Here is a 21,074-nt window from a genome sequence, read left to right as displayed (position 1 = left end):
TACCGTAGAGACTAGCTGCAAAGGTTTGTCCAATATAGGAACTATTTACATTTTCTTACTAATATCTAAGCATATTCTTGGCCACACCCGCCCACTGCTGCAACAGCTAAGAAACGACTAAGAATTAGCTGTTTTTGATACAGTAACATCATCTTAGTTCCGTCAGTAACATTATCAAACATGCCCCATTCTGAAGGCTCCTCATTTAACTGCTTCTATATTTGGCAACAATCAACGGCCAATAGGCGTACACTACCACAGAATCAATGATTAACCGGATATCACCCGATTAAGGTGAGTCGTGATAGAACCACTTTAAGACGTTTGCCGTAACTGCGTCATCTGCAGCGAAACCTGTATTGTCAGCGCGACGAGGTTTTACGAGTCAAACGGGACCCGTGTTCATGATTAGTACGTCGTCCTTTATGACATCCGTTCCCGCGCTAAATCGGAACATTAGGTAGTAATAGCTTCCAATATATGAGTCTTATAGCCACATAACGGCGGCAAGTTACTTAGCCGGCGACGATATTTCCCAGCGATGTCCTCTGATGTCAATAATTGTAATACCCGTAACATTGAGGCTTTTAGCATTATAGGTATTGATCAGAATTATTTAGGTTACAATGATTTTTCTCTGCTGTAGGGAAGTTATAACCTTTCTTTGCAAATTTTGGGTCGGCCTATTTTGTTTTAATTGAAGGTTGGAGTCATGTTACCTTCCCTTATCAATGTATTTGATGATTTTAACGGTAATGTCGGGCATCCCAATAGCATACAGCGTCATGAACAAGTTACGAATTGTAACGTGAGACCTACTTCAAAGCATATAATAGTATTGACCACTTTTCCTTGCAGTATCTATGCAAGGGGCCCAACATTTACACTTTACATCGTTATTGGTAATAAACTGGTTATGGAAAGACCCTGGGATTTTATATGAACCAGTTTTACAACTATTGCGACCCAGACAATTCGTTTACTACTTTGATAACAAGTACATGGCCCCACAGATCCCCATAGATCCCCTCGACAGAGTGCAACGTCAATTGTAGTTGCCTCCAACCCCATGGTTGTAACAAGGATGGCATCACTTAGTAAATGAATGGCCTGACATTTAAGAACAGCATGACAGGTACAGTATTCATATACCTTCACTAAAACTGCTCCCCTTTCTTCCATCTGGTAAACATCTCCAAACTCGTCTAGATGTTTCTTTGTGACGTCACTCAGGTGAACATGCAGAGCCTCTCCGGTAGATTCCATACGCGATGCGGTATTGACGGCATCCCCAAAGAGACAGTACCTGGGCATCTTGAGACCAACTACTCCAGCAACCACAGTACCTGAATGAATACCTGCAAACAAAGCAACGCCCGTGAAATGAAATGAAAACTAGTGAAAAACTAGTGAAAATGAAATTAATTACGTTTTGTACTCCTTGTTTATCAGAGAGTATAATGATCATGAAACATACCATTCACACATACACGTGGCGCACTTAAGCGTTTTGGGCGTTGTTTCCATGCAGGCCGATAACATAATTCCTTGTTTCCGCTGACATTCGCTGGAAGGTACTGACATTTGTTATAATGTATTCTCTTCTGGTTGGTTTACGTTAGCTAACGATTGGCTGCCAGGATAATACAATCCAACAAAGCAAGGTATTGCCGAGATGAAGGACCACGCCGTTCTCATTTCAGACGAACTGACCTTAAAATGAATATTGCTACAGTCGACTTCAACCGTAAAAATAATATAAAAGTTAAGAATGACTGTACATACCGACTCGTATCCTTACGAAATCATTAGATGATGGCACTTTTAAGTCTTGAACGGAATCCAGCATTGCCAATGACATTTCTGCAACCAACACTGCATGGTACTTGGTAATGATAGGCGCTCCCGCGACAACCATGTAGGCATCTCCTATAGTTTCTACCTTTTAAGAGGAAAAAAAAAGTGTACATGACGAAGCATCTTTAAAGGTTACTTTAGACCGTGGTCGATGATTTGGTAGATGAAAAATTGAAATTTTGATTTCGATATGAAGATGAATGAAGTCATATCGTAATTTGATGACAATATGTAGTGGAAGACCACATTATTGGAGCTGCCATCATCATTTCGTATTATTTTAATCATTATTTTCTCGCGTAAATTTACATTGCATTGCATACGCACGGTATCATTATTAAAATATAAGTTCAGCGTACTAAAATATGTATGAACGGGAATAACGAAGTTTACCGTGATTCAAAATACGAGATGATTTTAAGGCAGTTACGCAAAACAAAGTACAGCAAAACTACACAGATCTTCTTGAGATAACACTTCACGTTTATTCATACGACTAATTAAGCGGAATGAGTGATAACGTGGTTTACTTGGTTATTGCAAAGGTTTTGATCAATTTGTATTCCCTATGTTTCTCATCATCTGTCTTGCAAATCACAGAATCCACATTTCGGTGAAAAATAAAGGAATAACTCATATCGTTATCTAGAGTACTCCAATCGAAATTATGCTAAATAACTGTGACAAATCTCTGTTTTTTCATCTCGGTTTTTTTGAACTCATGCAAATCGTTTGATAGCTAAGTTGCAGTGTTTTTCTGATTTTACAAAGATTGCATACGAATAAATATAGGTTCTGTTTAAGAAAACATTGAAATTACGCCCACTGCAAACAGAGGACTGACATATGTACATGATGTACACACACACACACACACACACACACATATATATATATATATATATATATATATATATATATATATATTAGTTAGGCACTGCCTGATTGGCATATCAATGAATTAACTTAAAGATACCTCGTCAACATAAATGATAAATTATTATTATTATTATAAAGTTAGCAATCATTGTCAATATGTAATTATCTTACTTTATAAACCGATAGCTCTTCGCTTAGCTTGTCAAATTTTGTGTACATTGCATTTAATAGAGATACAACTGCCATTGGGTTGATCCTAGAACAAATCGTGGTAAATCCAACAACATCACTGAATAGGATTGACACTTCACGGAATATCTGTAAAAAAGTAGGGGAACATCAGTCAATGTAATACGGCTGTGCATAAATCCATATTATTTAATACTATATATATATATTTCATCCGAACATTCCTTTCCCGTTAGTTATACATTAACACCCATCTGTCGGAACATTCGTGAACACCCTTAAACGGGACTTTGCATCCATGAAAGTAAATCTTTAGTTGAAACTGGCTTTATACCAACCTCGTAATTTTAGAACTCTACTCTGAGTTCTTCAAGACTTCCTACAACCCCAAAACGTGCGGATGTTAAACGAGTTGTAAAAAACCACGGTGTCAAATATGCTCCCACATTACAACCGGGACCAATATCAATATACCTAAGGTCCCCGTAAGGTCCCCGTAAGGTCCCCGTAAGGTCCCCGTAAGGTCCCCGTAAGGTATGCTGTATTGGCCCCAAATATGCTAGATATTCAAATATGGTCACCTTTGGTCAAAATTCTTTCACTAATTTTATTACAACCTTGGAGGTAATTTCCCTCACTGGGACAGTTAGCCATCTTCTGTCTGAGAACAATTTGGAGAGTAAAGACCTCCAGGACAGTACTTTTTGAAAAATTCTAGCAATTCTAGCAGTGCTGTAATTTGGGGCATGTACAGACTACCTTTAAGCCCCCCTGCCCTCTCCTGTGGGTCTAGTATTGTTGTTTATGTATTTTATTGTATACTTTGTAAGGAAGGTAGATACGTAGGTGAAACAGGCACTCTTCGCCTGCGTTTTTATAATCATTTGAAATCGATACGTGACAATTTATTGGGATACTCAACGGCTGAGCATAACAATCTCCCAATTGTTCTCTCACAAATCAGAAATGTATTTTATTTTACTACAAATTAACTGCTGAAGGAAAACGGAGAGATATATATTGGATTTTCCATTTGAACTCAGAACTTCAGGTTCTCAACATAAACCAAGTTCCAGTCGCCCAGTACCACTTTTACAAAGAAGCTTAATCTCGCTTCCTGTCCTTATTATCCTTGATCCCCAGCCTATGTCCTCTGCTCGCAGACTCACCACAGTTTATTTTATATTGTGTGCGTGTGTGTGTGTATGTATGTTTGTCTATGTTTGCTTGGCTATTTTCCATATAGTTTGCAAAGTAATCACCCGATTCTCGTGACTTTATAAAACTGGTAAAGGTGAGTACCCGTTAATGTGTGTTATAATTTCTTAACATGTGTTACACTTATGACAAGTTACTACTGAGAAAGATTGCAAACAGAAAATACTAAACGCACAATCCTATGCATTCTGATTGACAGGACCATGGGCGTCAACAGGTGGGGGACGGGGGGACATGTCCCCCCCCCACTTTCAAAAGTGGAGGGGATATCATATCATTTGTTCCACCCACTTTTCAGAGTAGTTATTAAAAAAAATCACATGCATATGCGCGATTTTCTATTTAAGGTCAAGAAATCTGGACTCCCTGGGCCCCTGCTATCTATCACTTGCACCGTCATTTATCTCCCATTCTCCCAATATCCTAAATCTGCCCATTTAATTCGTTCGGGGGGGGGGAGACCATTCGAAAGTGTATTGAATCTTGCACACATGTTGTTTGTATGGGTTCCAAGGGATTAGGTAAGCCATACAGGTAGATGGTGATGAGTTACTATGTTCATATCACTACCTCCAGTCCCTTGGACTGGACGGACGAATAGGGGTGTAGGGGTTAAGTAATTAAGGCTACATGTATTCGCCGGATATGGTAGATCTTTATTGTTGAGTGCCGGCTAGGCGCTACACACGCTCTGCGCGCGGTGCCTTTTTCTGATTATTATTATTAAAGTACCTGGGCACATAACAACTGACGTCTCGCACCTACATGCATGTATTATATATACCACTCCACTCATCCCGGAGGTGACGGCGCCACTTTTTCAATATTTCGTTTGAGATGGACGCTGTGTAATTCGTCTCCCTTGGTGTCAGAACGGCATCTTTCTACCAGTACTTTCTGTCGGAATTAAATTTTGTGAGACAAAATTTCTCCTCACAGATCTGGTTCTGATGTAACTAAAAACGATTCAGGAAGGCCGTCTCCTGCGATCTAGGGGGTCTTATGTACCCAAAATTTTCTGGTACTCTACGCGCCAACCAATGGTGGCGCTCCGCTTAGATAGTATAGTGTCCCCCTCACTTTCTGAAACCTGCTGACGCCCATGGACAGGACTAACCACACTACTCTAAAGGTGTCGCCAATAATTTCATGCACATTTTTAACAGAAAATGACACTTTACCGCAAAACGCTAAAAAAAACTGCAATTTGAACAATCTTTAAAGTTATACTAACTATAGTCCAACATAGGGACAGTTGTTGTGACTGCAAAGCAGTCATCAGTTGAAATAGCCTTTGTGTAATGTATTCGTCTGTTAGCATTTTTTCCACAGTAGCATCTGCTGACAGGTCTAACATGTGTTACGGTGTTATAACATACTTATATAGTTTGTACTGATTAACGGTTGTCTCTTATTTACAGTACAGACTGATCAAACCATGCGCATTGGGTGACGTAATGGATGACGTAATAGACTAGAGGTTGTACATGTTATGCGATTGACAAAGTATATACTTACGTATAAATCTAGATATTCTATATGTCTATTATTTAATTGCCACCATTCGACAGATTAAAGAAGTGTTTGTACATTTTTTTAAGGGGGGGGGGGGGTGACAGTCGGATTGTTAAAGGTCCAATGCGCCAGGCAATAATCAAAGTCTCCAGTGCTTTGATGCAGGCAGGCATGTAGGTTTCCTACATAGATACGTCGTTAATTGAATTATATGGAGATAGTATGAGCCTACTGATACAATAACGAAAATATGGAATTTCACGGAATTTAATATTTGAGAATGCAAGGGTTAAATGATTTCCCTATCGTTTATCAGCATAAATCAATTAAAAAAATACACATCTCGTTTTTCAGCAGCTGTGTTGTTGCTTAACTCCATTACCTCACACGTGCTGGTTGCTGGTTCTCCTCGACGAAGTTTGTCGGCAACTTGCCTTGGAATCATTTGATAGAGTAAAGAATCTGTTCGTTTCATCTCTTGATCTAGTTTCTTCATACTTTCCTCTAACTGAGCACTTTTCTGTAGTTCTTGGTCCAGAGCTAACTTCAATTCAGCTGATTGTTGAGTTCCAGCTAAAACCAAATCTCGCGTTGCATCATGCATGGATAAGTCATTGATGTAAAGACCGGTATTGAACATTGCCTCTAAATTGGGCAGCCTGCAAAAACAAAGCGTTAAGCAAAAAAATATCATTAATCGTCTGCAAAACAAATATTTTTTACATACTAATATTTTTATACTAATAACTCCAAAGAAAGTAAGTAATTTCCGATTTTAAAAAAAGTGACGTTTATCCAGCGATTTTAGTTCTGACTAGCCACTTACTCACATAATCTATGCAATGAAAAGTTCCTTCAGAGTTACTACTTTGTCGTACATAAGTTCCAACTGTTACGCAAGATATATAAAATTGTTTCAAATGCAAAGTTTAAAATAGAAGTGTAATTTGGCACAAATTCGTTTTGATATGTTACGGATCATTTGAAGATTAGAAACACTGTCATAAGTCTATGCTGTACCTTTATATCACATAATTTTCTTTAAACAAATAATCATTTAAACATATGAAGCTCAGATCATTTGGCACAAAATGCATGTTGATATGTTACGGATCATTAAAGTAAAAAAAACAAAAAAACAAAAAAAAAACACTGCAATTAGTGTATGTTGTACTTTTTATATCACATTATCTTTTTAAAGAAATAATCATCTAAACACATGAAGCTCAAATTATTTGGCACAAAATACAGTTTGATATGTTACGGATCATGAAAGTTAAAAATTACTGTCGTTAGTCTATGCTGTACTTTTTACATCACATTATTTTCTTTAAAGGAATAATCATTTAAACATATGAACTTTAAACATATGAAGCTCATATTATCAGATATTGGACCCGTCATTCTAACGCACAAGCAATTAAGTTATTTAATTGTGTGCCGCATCACAATAATTAAGGAACACATTAGATTTTCCAACATGTTTAAGCAAATATTACAGAATTGTCAGGAATAGACCGTGACGGTACTGAATGCTATCCACGAGCGTCCTGCTGTTCCACCCGATACACACAGAGAACACACCCACTACTGTAAATCTTAAAGTTTTGTACCTAAGTAAAAACTGGATCGTGCTATAAATCTATAAAGATTATAGTAAATAACTGAGGATATGTGTAATCCCAACAAATCCAGTTGTTGGAATTTGTTGGGATTACACATATCCTCAGCTCTAACTGTAATCCTAATAGCACATGCTAAGATTTATCAGATTTGTCAGCACAATCCAGTATTTACTGTGGTACAAAACTACAGATCGTTACTGTAATCTCCGTTTAAATCGGCTGGCTGTTTGATATGAAGCTACCACGATCATTATTTTGTTGGTTGAGTTATTGCAATTTATATGGATTAACATTAGCACGTATGTCTGCACGGAGGGGCCGGCGTCATCATTACTTGAGCCATGAAGACGGATTTTCACAGATGTAGCATAGTTTAAAGATGTATGTATATCTTGAACACTTGAATTGTTCCTTATTCCGAGACAATGGGAAGTAAATATTTAAATTCTGCATTAAAGGTCATCCTTTCAGAGTATATGGTTTGTGGTAATGCTTTTAAGTTTCATGCCACGCTTACATAGCTGTACTTTTCGTGTAAAGCATCACCTGAATACCACGGGGTTTAATAGTAGTAAGTATCACCGTTGTTAATGTCAACTGCATTTTAACATTTAAATAAATTGGTTGCACCAGAGACATTATCACATGTTCTAAATAAATTGAATGTCAATGATGTATGTTTAATTTAAATTGAAAAGTGAAATACTAAAAACATTCAGAAGTAAAGGTTAGAACGAAGATTAAGGTCAATTTTAAACATACAACATGATTTTAGGCTGAATAATTCGGATCAATGTCATAATGATTATTCGATAACGACTACAGGGACACTCATGATACTTACAGAGGAGTAGCAAGAAATATATAGCACCTCCACTCCGGTATGGACATCATCTGGCCTTTTAAGCGTAACTGCTGGGGATGAAAGACTTCCTCAAGGATTTCTAGAATTAGGTAAATATAAAAACCCATCGTATTAATCAATGCTGTTGCAGACATATGGATGCTAGAATACAATAGATGCAATGTCGTGACATTAGTCACTGCTCCATATCGCACGTACGGAATTCTGTGGGCAGTTTCGTTACTTTAGCCATTGTTATTCTGGATAAGTGAATTTATAGCATTACGAATATCCAAATAGCCTTGCATTGATCTCACCTCTATACCGGATGTAAAGATTTTTAGAGTTTAGTATATACGCATTGTCGTTTTGTAAATTTGTAGCTGGCAAAATAATGAAATAATAGTGTCTTACATTCTGCTTTATGCATCATAAGTGCAATGTTAATAGCCATTTAAGACCACGATTAATTAGTGCCAAAACCAATCCCTCTTACAGTATAACAAGGAGGCTCAGGTTTAAAGAATATGTTAGTCTTCTGAAATGACTTGTCATGTCGATTAAAATAAGTACAACAAAATGTGTTTTAGCAACATTATTCGTTACCGTTAGGTACCTGTGAGTGTTCATTTTTAGAAGCTGAAAACATAAACAAATTGCCGGTCACGCCAATCAAACTTCATACTCCCGAAACCAAAGCGTTAGCAATAATCGTACATTGAAATCAAAGTGAACAATCTATACTACCAAACCCAATACATATTTTACCAACGTTTGCACGACCACATGCTGATCAAATCTAGCAATGCTTACGACCCTGTTTTTGCTCTTGTACAAAGAATAGAGACGCAAGGTATAGCCAGCTATTTCGTAGTCTTTGGTTTTATCCAGATGGGCAATTATTCACGAAAATGGAGAAATGATAATTTAAGAAACAGTGGAAGAGGTGAAAAACGAGTTCGGAAAACGAAAAACGGAAATGTCACTTATAATAACATTTCTTAAAAGCATTGAAAAAATATATCTACTCATTGGTTAAAAGGTTCTTTGGCCAACAATAATTAGTGAATTGCTTACACCATCACAAATCATATGAATCAAAAGAAATAAATTATTAATAACAATAACATTTCACTGCATTTCAGAACAAAGAAATATTGCAGCAGGAACAGGGACAATGTTATATGACATATATTAAGAAAGTTATTAGATCGTGCATAGGGTGCAGTCTTACAAACGTCACAGCAAAGAAAAGGGTGAGCGAAAGAATTAGCCATTTTGATCAAAAGAAATTATACCTTAGATATGATTGAAGCATGTCAACGTTAGGCGTTCCCTCACCTGGCGAGCTGCACTAACTTGAAGGGGTTATGCTACTCGGTGCGGACACTAAACTTACCCACTTGAACCATTGTCAACCAAAGTGGGTTACTTCGGTCACCAGAGGTTAGCGGGAAAGTTGTAGCAGATAAAAATGTTTGAGAAATAGCTAAAAAAAATCCAAAAGCCGCAATAGCCACATTACACCACGCTAATTTAGCGACCAAGCTTAATCATTCAATAGTTTCAAGTGACGCTAGAGGAGAGGGTACAGGGTTGTCTTGATTTACCATTGAAGTCATTCCTTCTCAAACCTCACATCTTCCAAATCTAAGTTGGCAGAATTCTAAGTAAACAAAACTAAAGAAAATGAAGTAGTCACTCTTCCAATGGTTGCATAATAACTCTTGACAAGTTAAACAAAGTATTGTGCGAGTTTTACGGTAGAGTCGAGGGGCATACACCTTCTTGACGGTCTTCATTTAACACAGTGGTCAGTGAAAACGGCCTTCAGTGAACAAAAGTCTTCATTGAACACAGTGTGCAATGGAAATCAGTCTCCAATGAAAGCTATTTTCAGTGACCGCAATCTTCTTCAGTGGACACAGTCTTCAGTGAAAACCGTCTTAAAGTGTATATGAAGTAACTGTCTTCAGTCAACGCAATCTTCGGTGAACATAGCCATATGTTAACCCATTCTGAGACAAATTAAAGAGAATGAATAAGCTTGGTCGCTTCTATTAAAAATTATTTAACAACATACCACCCACAGGGCTATTTGGGTACGAACCTGTTTGGAGAAGAAAAGAAGACATCTCAAGGAAAAGGGCCGTGAACTCCGAGCACGACACCTTCTCATCATTAACGTTTAATTGAAAGACGATTAATAATTACTTCTTTACATTAAAATTAATGACTATTCTATGTACTAGGGTAAATTTAACGGTCTGTCGTACCTTAAGTAATTGGTCTGGAATTCGCATTAATCCCGTAACGTTCAATGAGAGGGAGGGTGAACGGATGCGGTGGGAAGGGGATGGAAGTGGTAGAGGTAATCAACTCAGTACCATCATTTGGGACAAGAATCAGTGTTTGAAAACGCTCCTATAAGAAGCATTGCAAAGCTGATGGTAAAGCAAGGAGAAAATAGCAGTTTTAACATTTAAATTAATTACCATATCACAAAACTTAATATGAATAATAAGTTCTTTTGAGTTTCCTTCAATGTCTAAAATCTCCGACGACATCAACATATTTCAATGCAACGCGGCATCCGTTGACTGAATTAAAGTATGAATGATAGTCTGTTCTGGACGTGTGAAAGTATGTGAAGAATTTTTATATCACATCCGACGTCGATTTCACTAGTCTTATACCTTGGTGTATACTTAACCGTATATTATGTTATTCTAAAGTTATAAGACTGATTTCGCGCGTTGTCCTAGCTAATAGCAACTTGTGTTTGCCAGGGTTTTACGTCTGCATCATGTTATCGCTGTACACTTATCACTTGTGTATAGTAAACGACGTTCGTTATTTTGTGAATGTGATTTGATACAATCTAGATAAATGAGACAAAGTCTGACTTTTATTATAGAAGTTTTTCATTCCAAGTTATTAAACCGTGTAACATGTATGTATATTCTCTCATCAGTAGGTACTCCACTAGAAGACTGTGGGGCATAACCATATTAAGCCTCGAACACGGAGTTCTTTTTTAACGGTGGGAGAGAAATTTCCGTCCTAGGTTTCAAGTTCAAGCCTTTACTATTTCTTCTTAGTACTCAAAAATTCGGCGAAACTCTGCTCAGTTTTAAACGATAAGAGCGCAAGATGAAAATGAAAATCTTTTTATTTCACAACCAACAGCTTCACTAAACTGCATTTAAACTTTTCTCCTTTCTTAAATCTCTCCTTCCTCTCTCTGTATAATTTGAATATTATTTTGGTTTCTCTTGCAATTGGTTGTCAGTATTTCGAGGAGTGCATCCGAACCAATGATGTGTCATCCTATATTCACAGTGACCGTTGAATAAACAACAATCGCATCATTCATGTAATAGGCATGTATAACATAATGTTCAGGAATGTTGTCGTCGAACATACTGATCACAAGAATGACAAATGTTGAGCCATATATTATACATATATCATGGGCTGTTTCGGTATGGAAGCTGCAGTAATCAAAGCCTCTTGTTACAGTGGTGTACATGCATACCGGGAAATCAATCACCCTTCTTTCAGCCTCATGAATCAAGTCAGTTCAACATGCCAAGGACAAACTACGCCATTCAAAAGTATAAAGCACCGCAAATGGCTGGCTCAAGAAAGATGTCCATTCATTTACAATTTTGACCCCTGAAACCAAGATGACGATCCTTAAAGAAGTCGAATCACGAACCCTTGAACTTTCCTTCTTCTTGCATATTTAACTATTCCCTGTATTCCTGGTAATTGCCAACTTTCTTGGATCCTTAAAATTCCCTTACTAGACCATTGAACAGATTCAAGCGGTAGTAATGATTTGATGACCACCTTAACAAGAGTAATCAACATCTTTAAGCAGCAGTTATTAGTACAGTGTATACCTTAACATAGTAATTCCACGTTTGAGATCACCCCGGGCTATCAATGATTTATACCATCAAATATTTAATGACAGTGCTGTTTCAACTATTACTCAACAACCATAACGTTTGATCATTCTTTCAACACAGTTATGGTTATGCAAATAGTACTAGAGAGAAGTAGCTACTTAACATCAGTAGAACTGTGGAAGAAGCTTGGAGTCTTTCTACATCTGTAGAAAACCAAGCTCTTCCTTGCTGCTCAGCACTGTTTGGTACACGTTTACATTAAACATGTTATAGCAAAGTACGAATTAGTACCGAATTAATTGGTTTCATATAAACATACGTTTGAAACAGGCTCCAATGTATTGACCTAAGATATATCATTACATATTAACTCATCAACGTAATTCAAAGGCTGACAACGCATAATAGTTCAAATGAGCTACAGGTTTTCAGTGAAAATATTCTCCGCTTAATGTTCATTGCAAGAGTTGCTTCGGAAAAAAAGGTTTACTTTCATATCAGATCATTTAATTTGACGATAATATGCAAGAAACATTTGCCTTAAGAGATAATTTCACATAAGAATTGAAAGATGAAAGCGTGCGATAGCGAGGCGTGAAATAATATTTGACTGTGATTGTAAGCAAAGTGTGTGTGAAGAATATTGTTCTCAGCCGACGTGACGACTTTCGAAAAGAAATGACTGGCGGCATATTATAACAAACATGTTTTCTTTTAACAATTATTACCAACATTACAGTAATAAAGTGTCATGCATTATGATTTAAGTACAGTGGTTCACATTCCCGTCCATATTTTACATGCCATGCTGCGAAAAGCCTTGTTATAGCATCCATTAAACACATTTCATCTGAAAGATACACTGTGGTCAATATTCTGGCTTCTTAACGAATTAGTAACATGTCCTAAAACAAACAAAAAACGAAAAGAAAGCCAATGTGTTTGTCCATCGTCTTGTCTGTGTTGACAGCCATCACTGTCAGACTGTACAACCAAACTCAAATGTTCAGTAGGGTGTCACCACGGACACAATGAAAGTATCACGATTGTTTGGGTGCATATCCATCATTAGAGGATACAGGAATACATGGTGTGGTAATCTTCTCCTTTAACATTATTGGAAGAAGTTGTAAAGCACTGAACCTTTAGGTCCATATAATTTACGTAATTGTCCAGATATTATGTGAATAACACACAACGATCCAAAGACGACGATACCTAACAGTCATACAATAAGACTGGTGCGTGAATATAGAATAGTGTATGCCAGAGAGAGAGAGAGAGACAAGTAAAATGACAATGTGTACACCCAGTGATAATGCGACTGCTACCTTCATATGAGCTTTCAACTGACGGAAGTCCCATTACGAGTTCAGGTTTATCACATTTGGATGACAGAAGGAACGTGTAACCATGTAATCATATTAGTTACATGGCTGCGATCTCAATGTTTTATAACAACGCAACCAGCTTAATGAAATGTTTTGCCTACTGCACATTTTATTGGAAAACCTGTTCAGAACACGAGCTATTTTAAGATGTTAAGACAAAAGGGATATAATGAAGACACCGAATTTAGGGGGATACTAACTTGATATAACGTTCTACTAATTACATTGTCAAATTTCAGAAATGCCCATGGCTGTTTAGTTCACACCCGTATTTGTCGATACTAACATTGGGCGGTATAATTGGTTTTCACTGTAACTCAAGGCATCATATTATATTGAGGTGGTTTGAGGCTTCTTATAGAGCAGACTTGTGGAAGACGAACATATATTTCATAAACAGATGCAAAAACATGTATCTGTCTCGTCAAGTAAGAATCTTGATGATTAATGTTCACAATAGAGACACATCCCATGCACCCGTAAATTAATCATTCTTATTATATATACCATTAATTGAATAATCCCATTTTGTTTTGTTAAGTATTACAACAAGGAGGGCACTACGGACAGAACAACCGACATGGTTATCATGTTTTATGCTTAATTCCCTTGTCATTTACTGATTTGCACTTCTACGGTGAAGATTTTTTATATCACATAATATATTGATTAATTTACAGTTGCATGGTTATTTGTACCCTTAATTAAAGTGATTATAAGTCATCGACGTTGCGTTTACTTAACTGAAAAAATTAACAAGTTAATTGAAAGGGAAAACAAAGTACATATATTATAGCTGCCTGCTGGGACAAACATACATGAGACTAAGGGGAATGGAAGGAATAAACTGAACGAAATATGTCCTTTCGAACTCGTAATGGAACTTTTTGTCGACTTGAACTCACTGCGTGTAAAACTTGAGACCATTGACCGAATCAACAAGGGCAGCAAACATTCCCATGGTTAAAGGCCATGCTGTGTTTGTCAAATAAATACCTGTAGTTTGAATCATCGGTACTCCTCGTGCAAAATATTGTGGTTGTGCTGATCGGGTGTACTGTAGACGTACCACGGGACATGTGGAAACTAAGTCACAGAGAAATGTAATGAAAATGAACTTGGTAATTAATGTTATCCTTTTAACTCTCTGAAAGACAGTACATAACAAACGTGGATGCAGCACGAGAGTCAGTTGCTTTGAGTTTCCAAATTTTCTTGATATGGGGATAAAGAAAAAGAAAAGGGAAACAGGTAAAGCGTCGGGGGAAAAAATACCCAAACAAATGCTTTCAATGAAACACTGCGAAAATGTTTTACATTTTACATTCAGGAAACAGATATAAGCTGATGAAACACGGGTAAATGAATGAAGGGGATGGCGCGTTAGGTCCTCATTACTCGGATGCATCGAAAGCATGTCACTTAGAAATCATTTATAACTAGAAGTTATTAACATGTTCATGGCATCCTGAAGGGTAAGTTGTCACTTGAAGAACACATCGATTCGGCACTACAAGAATAGCAAGTAACGAAACACAATACTCCACATAGTTGTTAAATATTTACTAGTTGGCACATCATTGTTTGCACTTTGTACTGGTTTCCATATTATTGCCTGCTATTCTGTACTTCTTTCAACTTCATCACCTGACGCGTATATCACTTGACTAGCAGCTTGCTCTCCTTTCCTACTGTTTATTATACTTTGCACATTATAACTGCAACTTCTTTGGTATTGGTTTACACAGCATTGGTTGGAATCATCCACTAGCACATTATAAGTTATATATTAAGTAAACGAATAACAGGAAGCTAACCGGGAAATTTTTGAAAATGGAAAAGTGCTAAGAAAGTTATTACTAGGACAGGATTCAAACCAGCGACCTCTGGTTTATAACCCAACGGCTCTACCAACTGAGCTATCCAACCCTTAGTTGGCTTGTAGTATATTTGCACATTGCTATCCCTGTGATAGTGTTTTTCAGAATAGCTGTCGGCACCACACTGCTGGAACTCTTGTGCATTATTATATGTAACATTGTAGGGATTACACATCATTGTTCAACAAGTCTATTGGTTTGAACTCATTGCTTGTACTATTTTCTTGTAATCATATAAGCTTGTAATAATATAAACGTTACAGTGTTTTTCATAGTGGCTTGTACATCATTGCTTCAGTATGAAACAATTTTGTACATTTTTATTTTATCGTTGTTGTGGATTGCCTGTATAATGTCGTTTACATAGTTTTGCTTGTAAACGTGCACTATTTGTTTACCTTTAAATGATATTGTAAGGATTTGCTCATTAGTGTTTGCAATATTGTACCAATATTCGAATCATTCCCAATCTTTGACTGGACTGACAAAATTATTCCTTGCCAAGTTGCCCCAAATACGTAATGTCTACATATTTAACATCATAAAGTAATGCCGCTTATACTTTCCTGGTGGATTTGCAGAAAACATGACGGTATATGTAGACCATAATTGTTCTTAAGTATTTCGTAAAAGAAAAGAAAAACGTCACTTTAGTCACACCTTTTAACCATTCAATTCAATTGCGGAAAATAACCAGTGTAGTCCGTATGATATTAAAGTATAATATAGAAAGTCCCTTTTGGTTGTGGTATGCGTAGGTAATACGAAACATAGATGATACTACGTCATATGTGAATGTTTACCCAAATTGCCCCATACGAGATTATAAGAACTTATAAGAAATTGCAAGAAGTTATAAGAAATTATAAGAAATTATAAGAAATTATAAGAAATAATAAGAAATTATAATAGAGCATCGCTTTAGATCCCTTCGAAAACTGTTGAAGTGTAGTTACCCCGACAGCTTGCATTTCTCACTCTTTTAGAGGCATCCAGGGTTTCATGAATATAACATTGCTGAAATACAAACATTATGAATAATTTCAAAGGGGACGATGCTCTCTACTCTCAGTGATTAGCATCAGATTCGTAATAAAATTCAAGCACAAAAAGGTATGTTAATAAAGTTGAAATATTGCAATGTTAATATACGTCTACTTGCTTTGAATAGAACATTGCTAATAAACAAACATTACGTATCATATCAAAGGGGACGATGGTCTCTAGCTCTACAGTAGTGCATCAGATTCGTAATAAAATTCAAGCACAAAAAGGTATGTTAATACAGTTGAAATATTGCGATGTTTTACTCTACGTTTGCCTGTTTATAATGGATAGGAAGGAAAACACCAAAGGGTTATTTCCCAGGAGTAAGGTCTTCGTTGTCTGGTTGTAGTACGCGGCAATCATATTAATTCGGCTATGAAATTAATTGCAGTTTGAGATAATACTTGTCGGTGAATTCTGCTCTAAAGAGGCATTTCAAGTGTTGATGAGGACACAATGTCCGGAAATTAATTATTGACCTATGGCAATAACCACAAACATGTGAGCGTCCCTGAATAAAGATGTATGCAGTCCTGCTAGGACGTTTCAAAACCATTTGATTTAAGCTACGTAAATACTAGATAAAACTTTCCTTCTGACGGCAATTTAAGTAGTACGTGTTTTGATGATTAGCCTGTGGTGATGACAAAACCCGAATTGTTCAGCCGAGTACGTGAATAAGTTGTTGTTGGCTCTGTAAGCCTAGAACATAATTTGATAAGTGGTTAAGGTTTCACAACTCTAATCTTAAGATAATGTATTTCATCAAGTTCGGTGTCGTATGTGTCTCCCAGGAACGTCGCGATGTTAAACAGCAAGGAGCATAACTGAGAGGACAGCGGTTTTCGCAGTTGCAGAACCAATATTTTAAGAACTATGGGTGTGCCCCTGGGTTCGTTGAAGATGGCTCCATTTGATTAGCAACTGGTGATGAATTTGTCGATGTGAAATAGTACATTTTGTGGAATATTTAGACTGTAAATTAGGTCTACACGCAAGGTGGTGCTAGTAACTAATTTTAATTCTTTCAAAGGGATTGGGTGAGTAGGGGGGGGGGGTGGGTGTACACCCATACCCCTCGAAGCAAGCGTGGTTCTTAAATGAGCTAACAGAAACCAACAAGTTAACTTGATGGAGACAACATTTATCGTTAGGCTGAGGTGGTTTCTAACCGGCAAGTAAACTGCAAGTCATTGCACTTTTCCTACAGATTTGGATGGAAGAAATTGATTGCTAGAAGCTTCATCGAGAGTTCAAATGATAATGGTACTTAATTTGGGGTTCAAACATATAAATATGCTACCATCTATATGAAACATGCGAAAACAGCAGAACACACAAATACTTTACCGGAATGATGTACAACGATCCAATCATGAGATCATAGCTTGCTGATCAGCTACTAAAACTAATGGGATGATTCCATAGGGACGAGAATGCAACGCAATACATGCCAGGTGTCCACCTAAAGCAGGAGAAATAATTTTGAAAGAAACTTATGCAATGCAACTCCCATGCAGTACTTCTAAAGGAAAGCAACTTGTTTCCCACTTCAGAGGCGTATATAGTTTACTTACCATCTTCACTGCTGTCATCATCTCTCCTCTCATCAGGCTGTTCCTTAATGGCATCGTTGGTCTCCTCAGGTTCATCTTCCTCAATAATAGGGGAGGACATGCCTCCGGCAAGGTTAACATTTGTTGGAGCTGGATCCGATTGATCTACGTCAGGTACGGTATACCCATAGTAGATATCGCGGGTGATGAAAGAGCGAGACGCAAGCTCGAACACATTGTTTTCATGAGTTTGTATCTGCAAGAGGAGCAAGAAAGTAGATGTGGGCACGTGTGTGTATTACCATGTGGACATGTGTTAATACCGAGGACATGTGTGTGTGTGTACGCTATAAATGATGTACGCCACAACATTTAGAGCCAACAAAAATATCGAGACACGTGCGTCAAGGTAACTTCTCCAAACGTTAAGTGTTACATACCCTGACTCGTTGATGAATAGTGCAGCAATAACTATACCTTTGACCCCCATTGACGCCTCTGTAATTATATACAATCCAGAGTGATTCGAAGGGAAAAGGTTTAGTGAAAAGGCAATTTTAATCACCCAGAAACCTTTAATGAATGTATCGTCGCCTTGCATGTAAATGGGTAGACTAACCGTCTACTGATTGATCTTTTACAACGACAGCTGTAAGTTTCAATGTTTATGTCATGATATCACTCTTACAGGAAATCTTTATTGTGTTAAAGCCATGTTATTATTACAGCACATTTCCATCTCGGGATCACGCAATCCATGTGCACACCAATGCAGTTATAACGAAATGTCAGTGTTGCATAATATTGGCATATAATACTACATGCATGTAAACTACAATATCATTGTAGTTATAAATGTAACTAATGAAAATTATTTGCATATCACAAAAGCAAACGTGCACTAAATATGTTAAATGTTAACTATACATATCACGGTTGCAGTAACATTTGCATATCATGATAACACATGTGTAGTCAATCCTGATAGTTATAGAGCTATACTGCACAGTGTTTCAATATCAAGTTAACACATGTGCACTCATTTATGATAGCTGTCACGGCATTTGCACTCAATCATTGTGGTTGTTAAACAGCATGACATTACCGTTCAATATTTGCGTAACATAGCAAATGTGCACTAAATCATTGTAGCTAGAACGACAAGCTGTTTACGGATAATATTTGCATAACACGAGAAGACATGCGCACAAAATCTTACTATACAGTTCCTAATTGACATATTTGCGAATCATGAATAATCATGTGGATTAAATCACTGTAGTCTGTTGTAAAAGCGATTCTCTGTTTTCATAAAATACTATTCCGTTGATTCTAGAGCCACTGATCGTGAAAAGGAATTTTCGAAGTGTGAGCAGTATGGATGTATTCATATCACACTTTGCTAGTGGGGCCCAATTGGATGAAACTTTGAGTAAATGTCACAATAACAGTTAGCTGCAGCCTTTGTAATGATTATGATAATGATTATATGTAAATCATATCATTGGGTAAACAAACTTATGTCTCAGTCCTCTTGTTGGTTGTTTCTTTTATTTAATATTTTTGTTAGACCAGACTGTGGTATAACACGTTGACATGCAATGAACAATGTACGATATGAACCAATATTGTCGTTATATGAATGTTTCAAATGTTTAGACTGTACAAAGCAGCTGTTACAGTCAATGGAGCATACATACTATATTCATAATATTCAGTGGACCATGTATCTGAAACCGTGTTCATTTGCTCTTGTCCACAACCGGCATAAGTTGGGTGATTTCACTTTGATAAATTGATAACATTTCTAGTTTTCGGATACCATGACACTGTCTTCCACGATATGTAAACGATAAATCATCGCGTTCTATTCATTCTGAAAAGGTTTTATCACGTTTATGTTGTTGCAAAATCGTGACTTTATGCCAAAAAAAGCAAACTAGTGTTCAAATATCTAACAAGTGATTATATATTAATTGTAACGATAGAGCGCAGAATTCAAAGCAATCTCAACCAAACTGACATGGCTCTAACAGGACAAATGGCAGCATAAATCAAATGTGATTCTTGGAAAATCCGAATGATGTTCTTCAGTAATAACAGCGAAAAAATTGAAGAGGAAACAATGTATCTCTTCGGTAACCATAGAAACGTAGTATAATAATACACGTATCATGTGGATATAGATATAATTAAGGGTGGATTCACAATATTGACAGAGTCGTCAGCCAATAACAAACCAGGCAAAAATCGCGGAATACATGCATGTGAGTGTTCGCCTGGCGCCTAAGTTAACTTTTGGGTTTCATTTGTTCACTTGTACTAACGATCAGTGAATTTAACTGGGAGAAAATGTTAAGAAATTCTCTAGGAATATCAGATGGCAAGTTTTCGTTAGCTCATTTCAATATAAAACAAGTGCCGCCTGATCTATACTTTTTTTAACAGGCCGTTTTCTGAGTTGTTTATTGACAAAATCAAAACTTTTCCTTACTCTGAACTTTTCCCTGACTAGTGATATGCAGAAAGTGTTAATAATACACTCTAAATGAAATGTTAATGTTTGTATCCTGATAACATCTTCATCCATGCAAAACATTTTCATGAAAAATCAGGCTTAGGCAGAAAACTAATGCATGATGACAAACTTTTGTGTCATGTTCCCTGTCATGTGTTCTCGGAGAGGTGGGCGGGAGTTCAATGACCCATAAACAAAATTGACCAAGACAGCTACTGCCTCTTTGTTTTTTTCAAGACGAGTCCGCTACAATACTGCGAGAATTGCAGCTTACCCAGTCAGCATGATAGTTATTATCCTAATTACCTTTTCAATGGAACTTTACAACGACGAACGATGCACCTTTAGGCACCAAGTATACTAGCATATCAATATTAATGATTGTCCTCACCGCGCGCGAGTGTCGAGGAGTTCCTCAATTTGTAACTGTCACTCGGAATCGAAATTAGCCTCAAGATTTGCCGGAGAGTTATTTAATTGCCTCAAGGTTGCATTTGATGGAAACTCTTCGAAAAGTGCAGCAGCTATAAGACCACTAAATGGTATTATCTCCAGATAAAACTATTATCTACAGCACATCACGTTACCCACTAAAGTATTGTCCGGTTGCAAAGGTAACCATGCTCTTTAAAATGATT

General features: G+C 37.0%; 1 protein-coding gene across 5 annotated transcripts in view; it reads right to left on the bottom strand.

Annotated features, from left to right (window-relative positions):
* LOC139969510 (soluble guanylate cyclase 88E-like) overlaps positions 1–21,074 on the bottom strand; it is an 86,496-nt gene that overhangs the window by 10,777 nt on the left and 54,645 nt on the right. For 3 of the 5 annotated variants that reach the window (XM_071974552.1, XM_071974554.1, XM_071974553.1), the window contains exons 4-10: positions 17,940–18,174; positions 14,432–14,521; positions 8,128–8,227; positions 6,041–6,317; positions 2,908–3,054; positions 1,786–1,942; positions 1,153–1,358 (exon numbers count right to left, since the gene is read on the bottom strand). In XM_071974552.1, the coding sequence (XP_071830653.1) occupies positions 1,153–1,358; positions 1,786–1,942; positions 2,908–3,054; positions 6,041–6,317; positions 8,128–8,227; positions 14,432–14,521; positions 17,940–18,174 (1,212 nt within the window). Of the gene's footprint in view, positions 1–1,152; positions 1,359–1,785; positions 1,943–2,907; positions 3,055–6,040; positions 6,318–8,127; positions 8,228–10,210; positions 10,238–14,431; positions 14,522–17,939; positions 18,175–21,074 lie in introns of all 5 variants that reach the window. The other 2 variants (XM_071974555.1, XM_071974557.1) reach the window with 2 other exon arrangements.

The sequence above is a fragment of the Apostichopus japonicus genome, chromosome 7 (genome assembly GCF_037975245.1).
Source record: "Apostichopus japonicus isolate 1M-3 chromosome 7, ASM3797524v1, whole genome shotgun sequence".
Classification (NCBI taxonomy): Eukaryota; Metazoa; Echinodermata; class Holothuroidea; order Aspidochirotida; family Stichopodidae; genus Apostichopus; species Apostichopus japonicus.
Note: the sequence above shows the minus strand (reverse complement) of the source record. Positions and strands in the feature narration are given on the sequence as shown.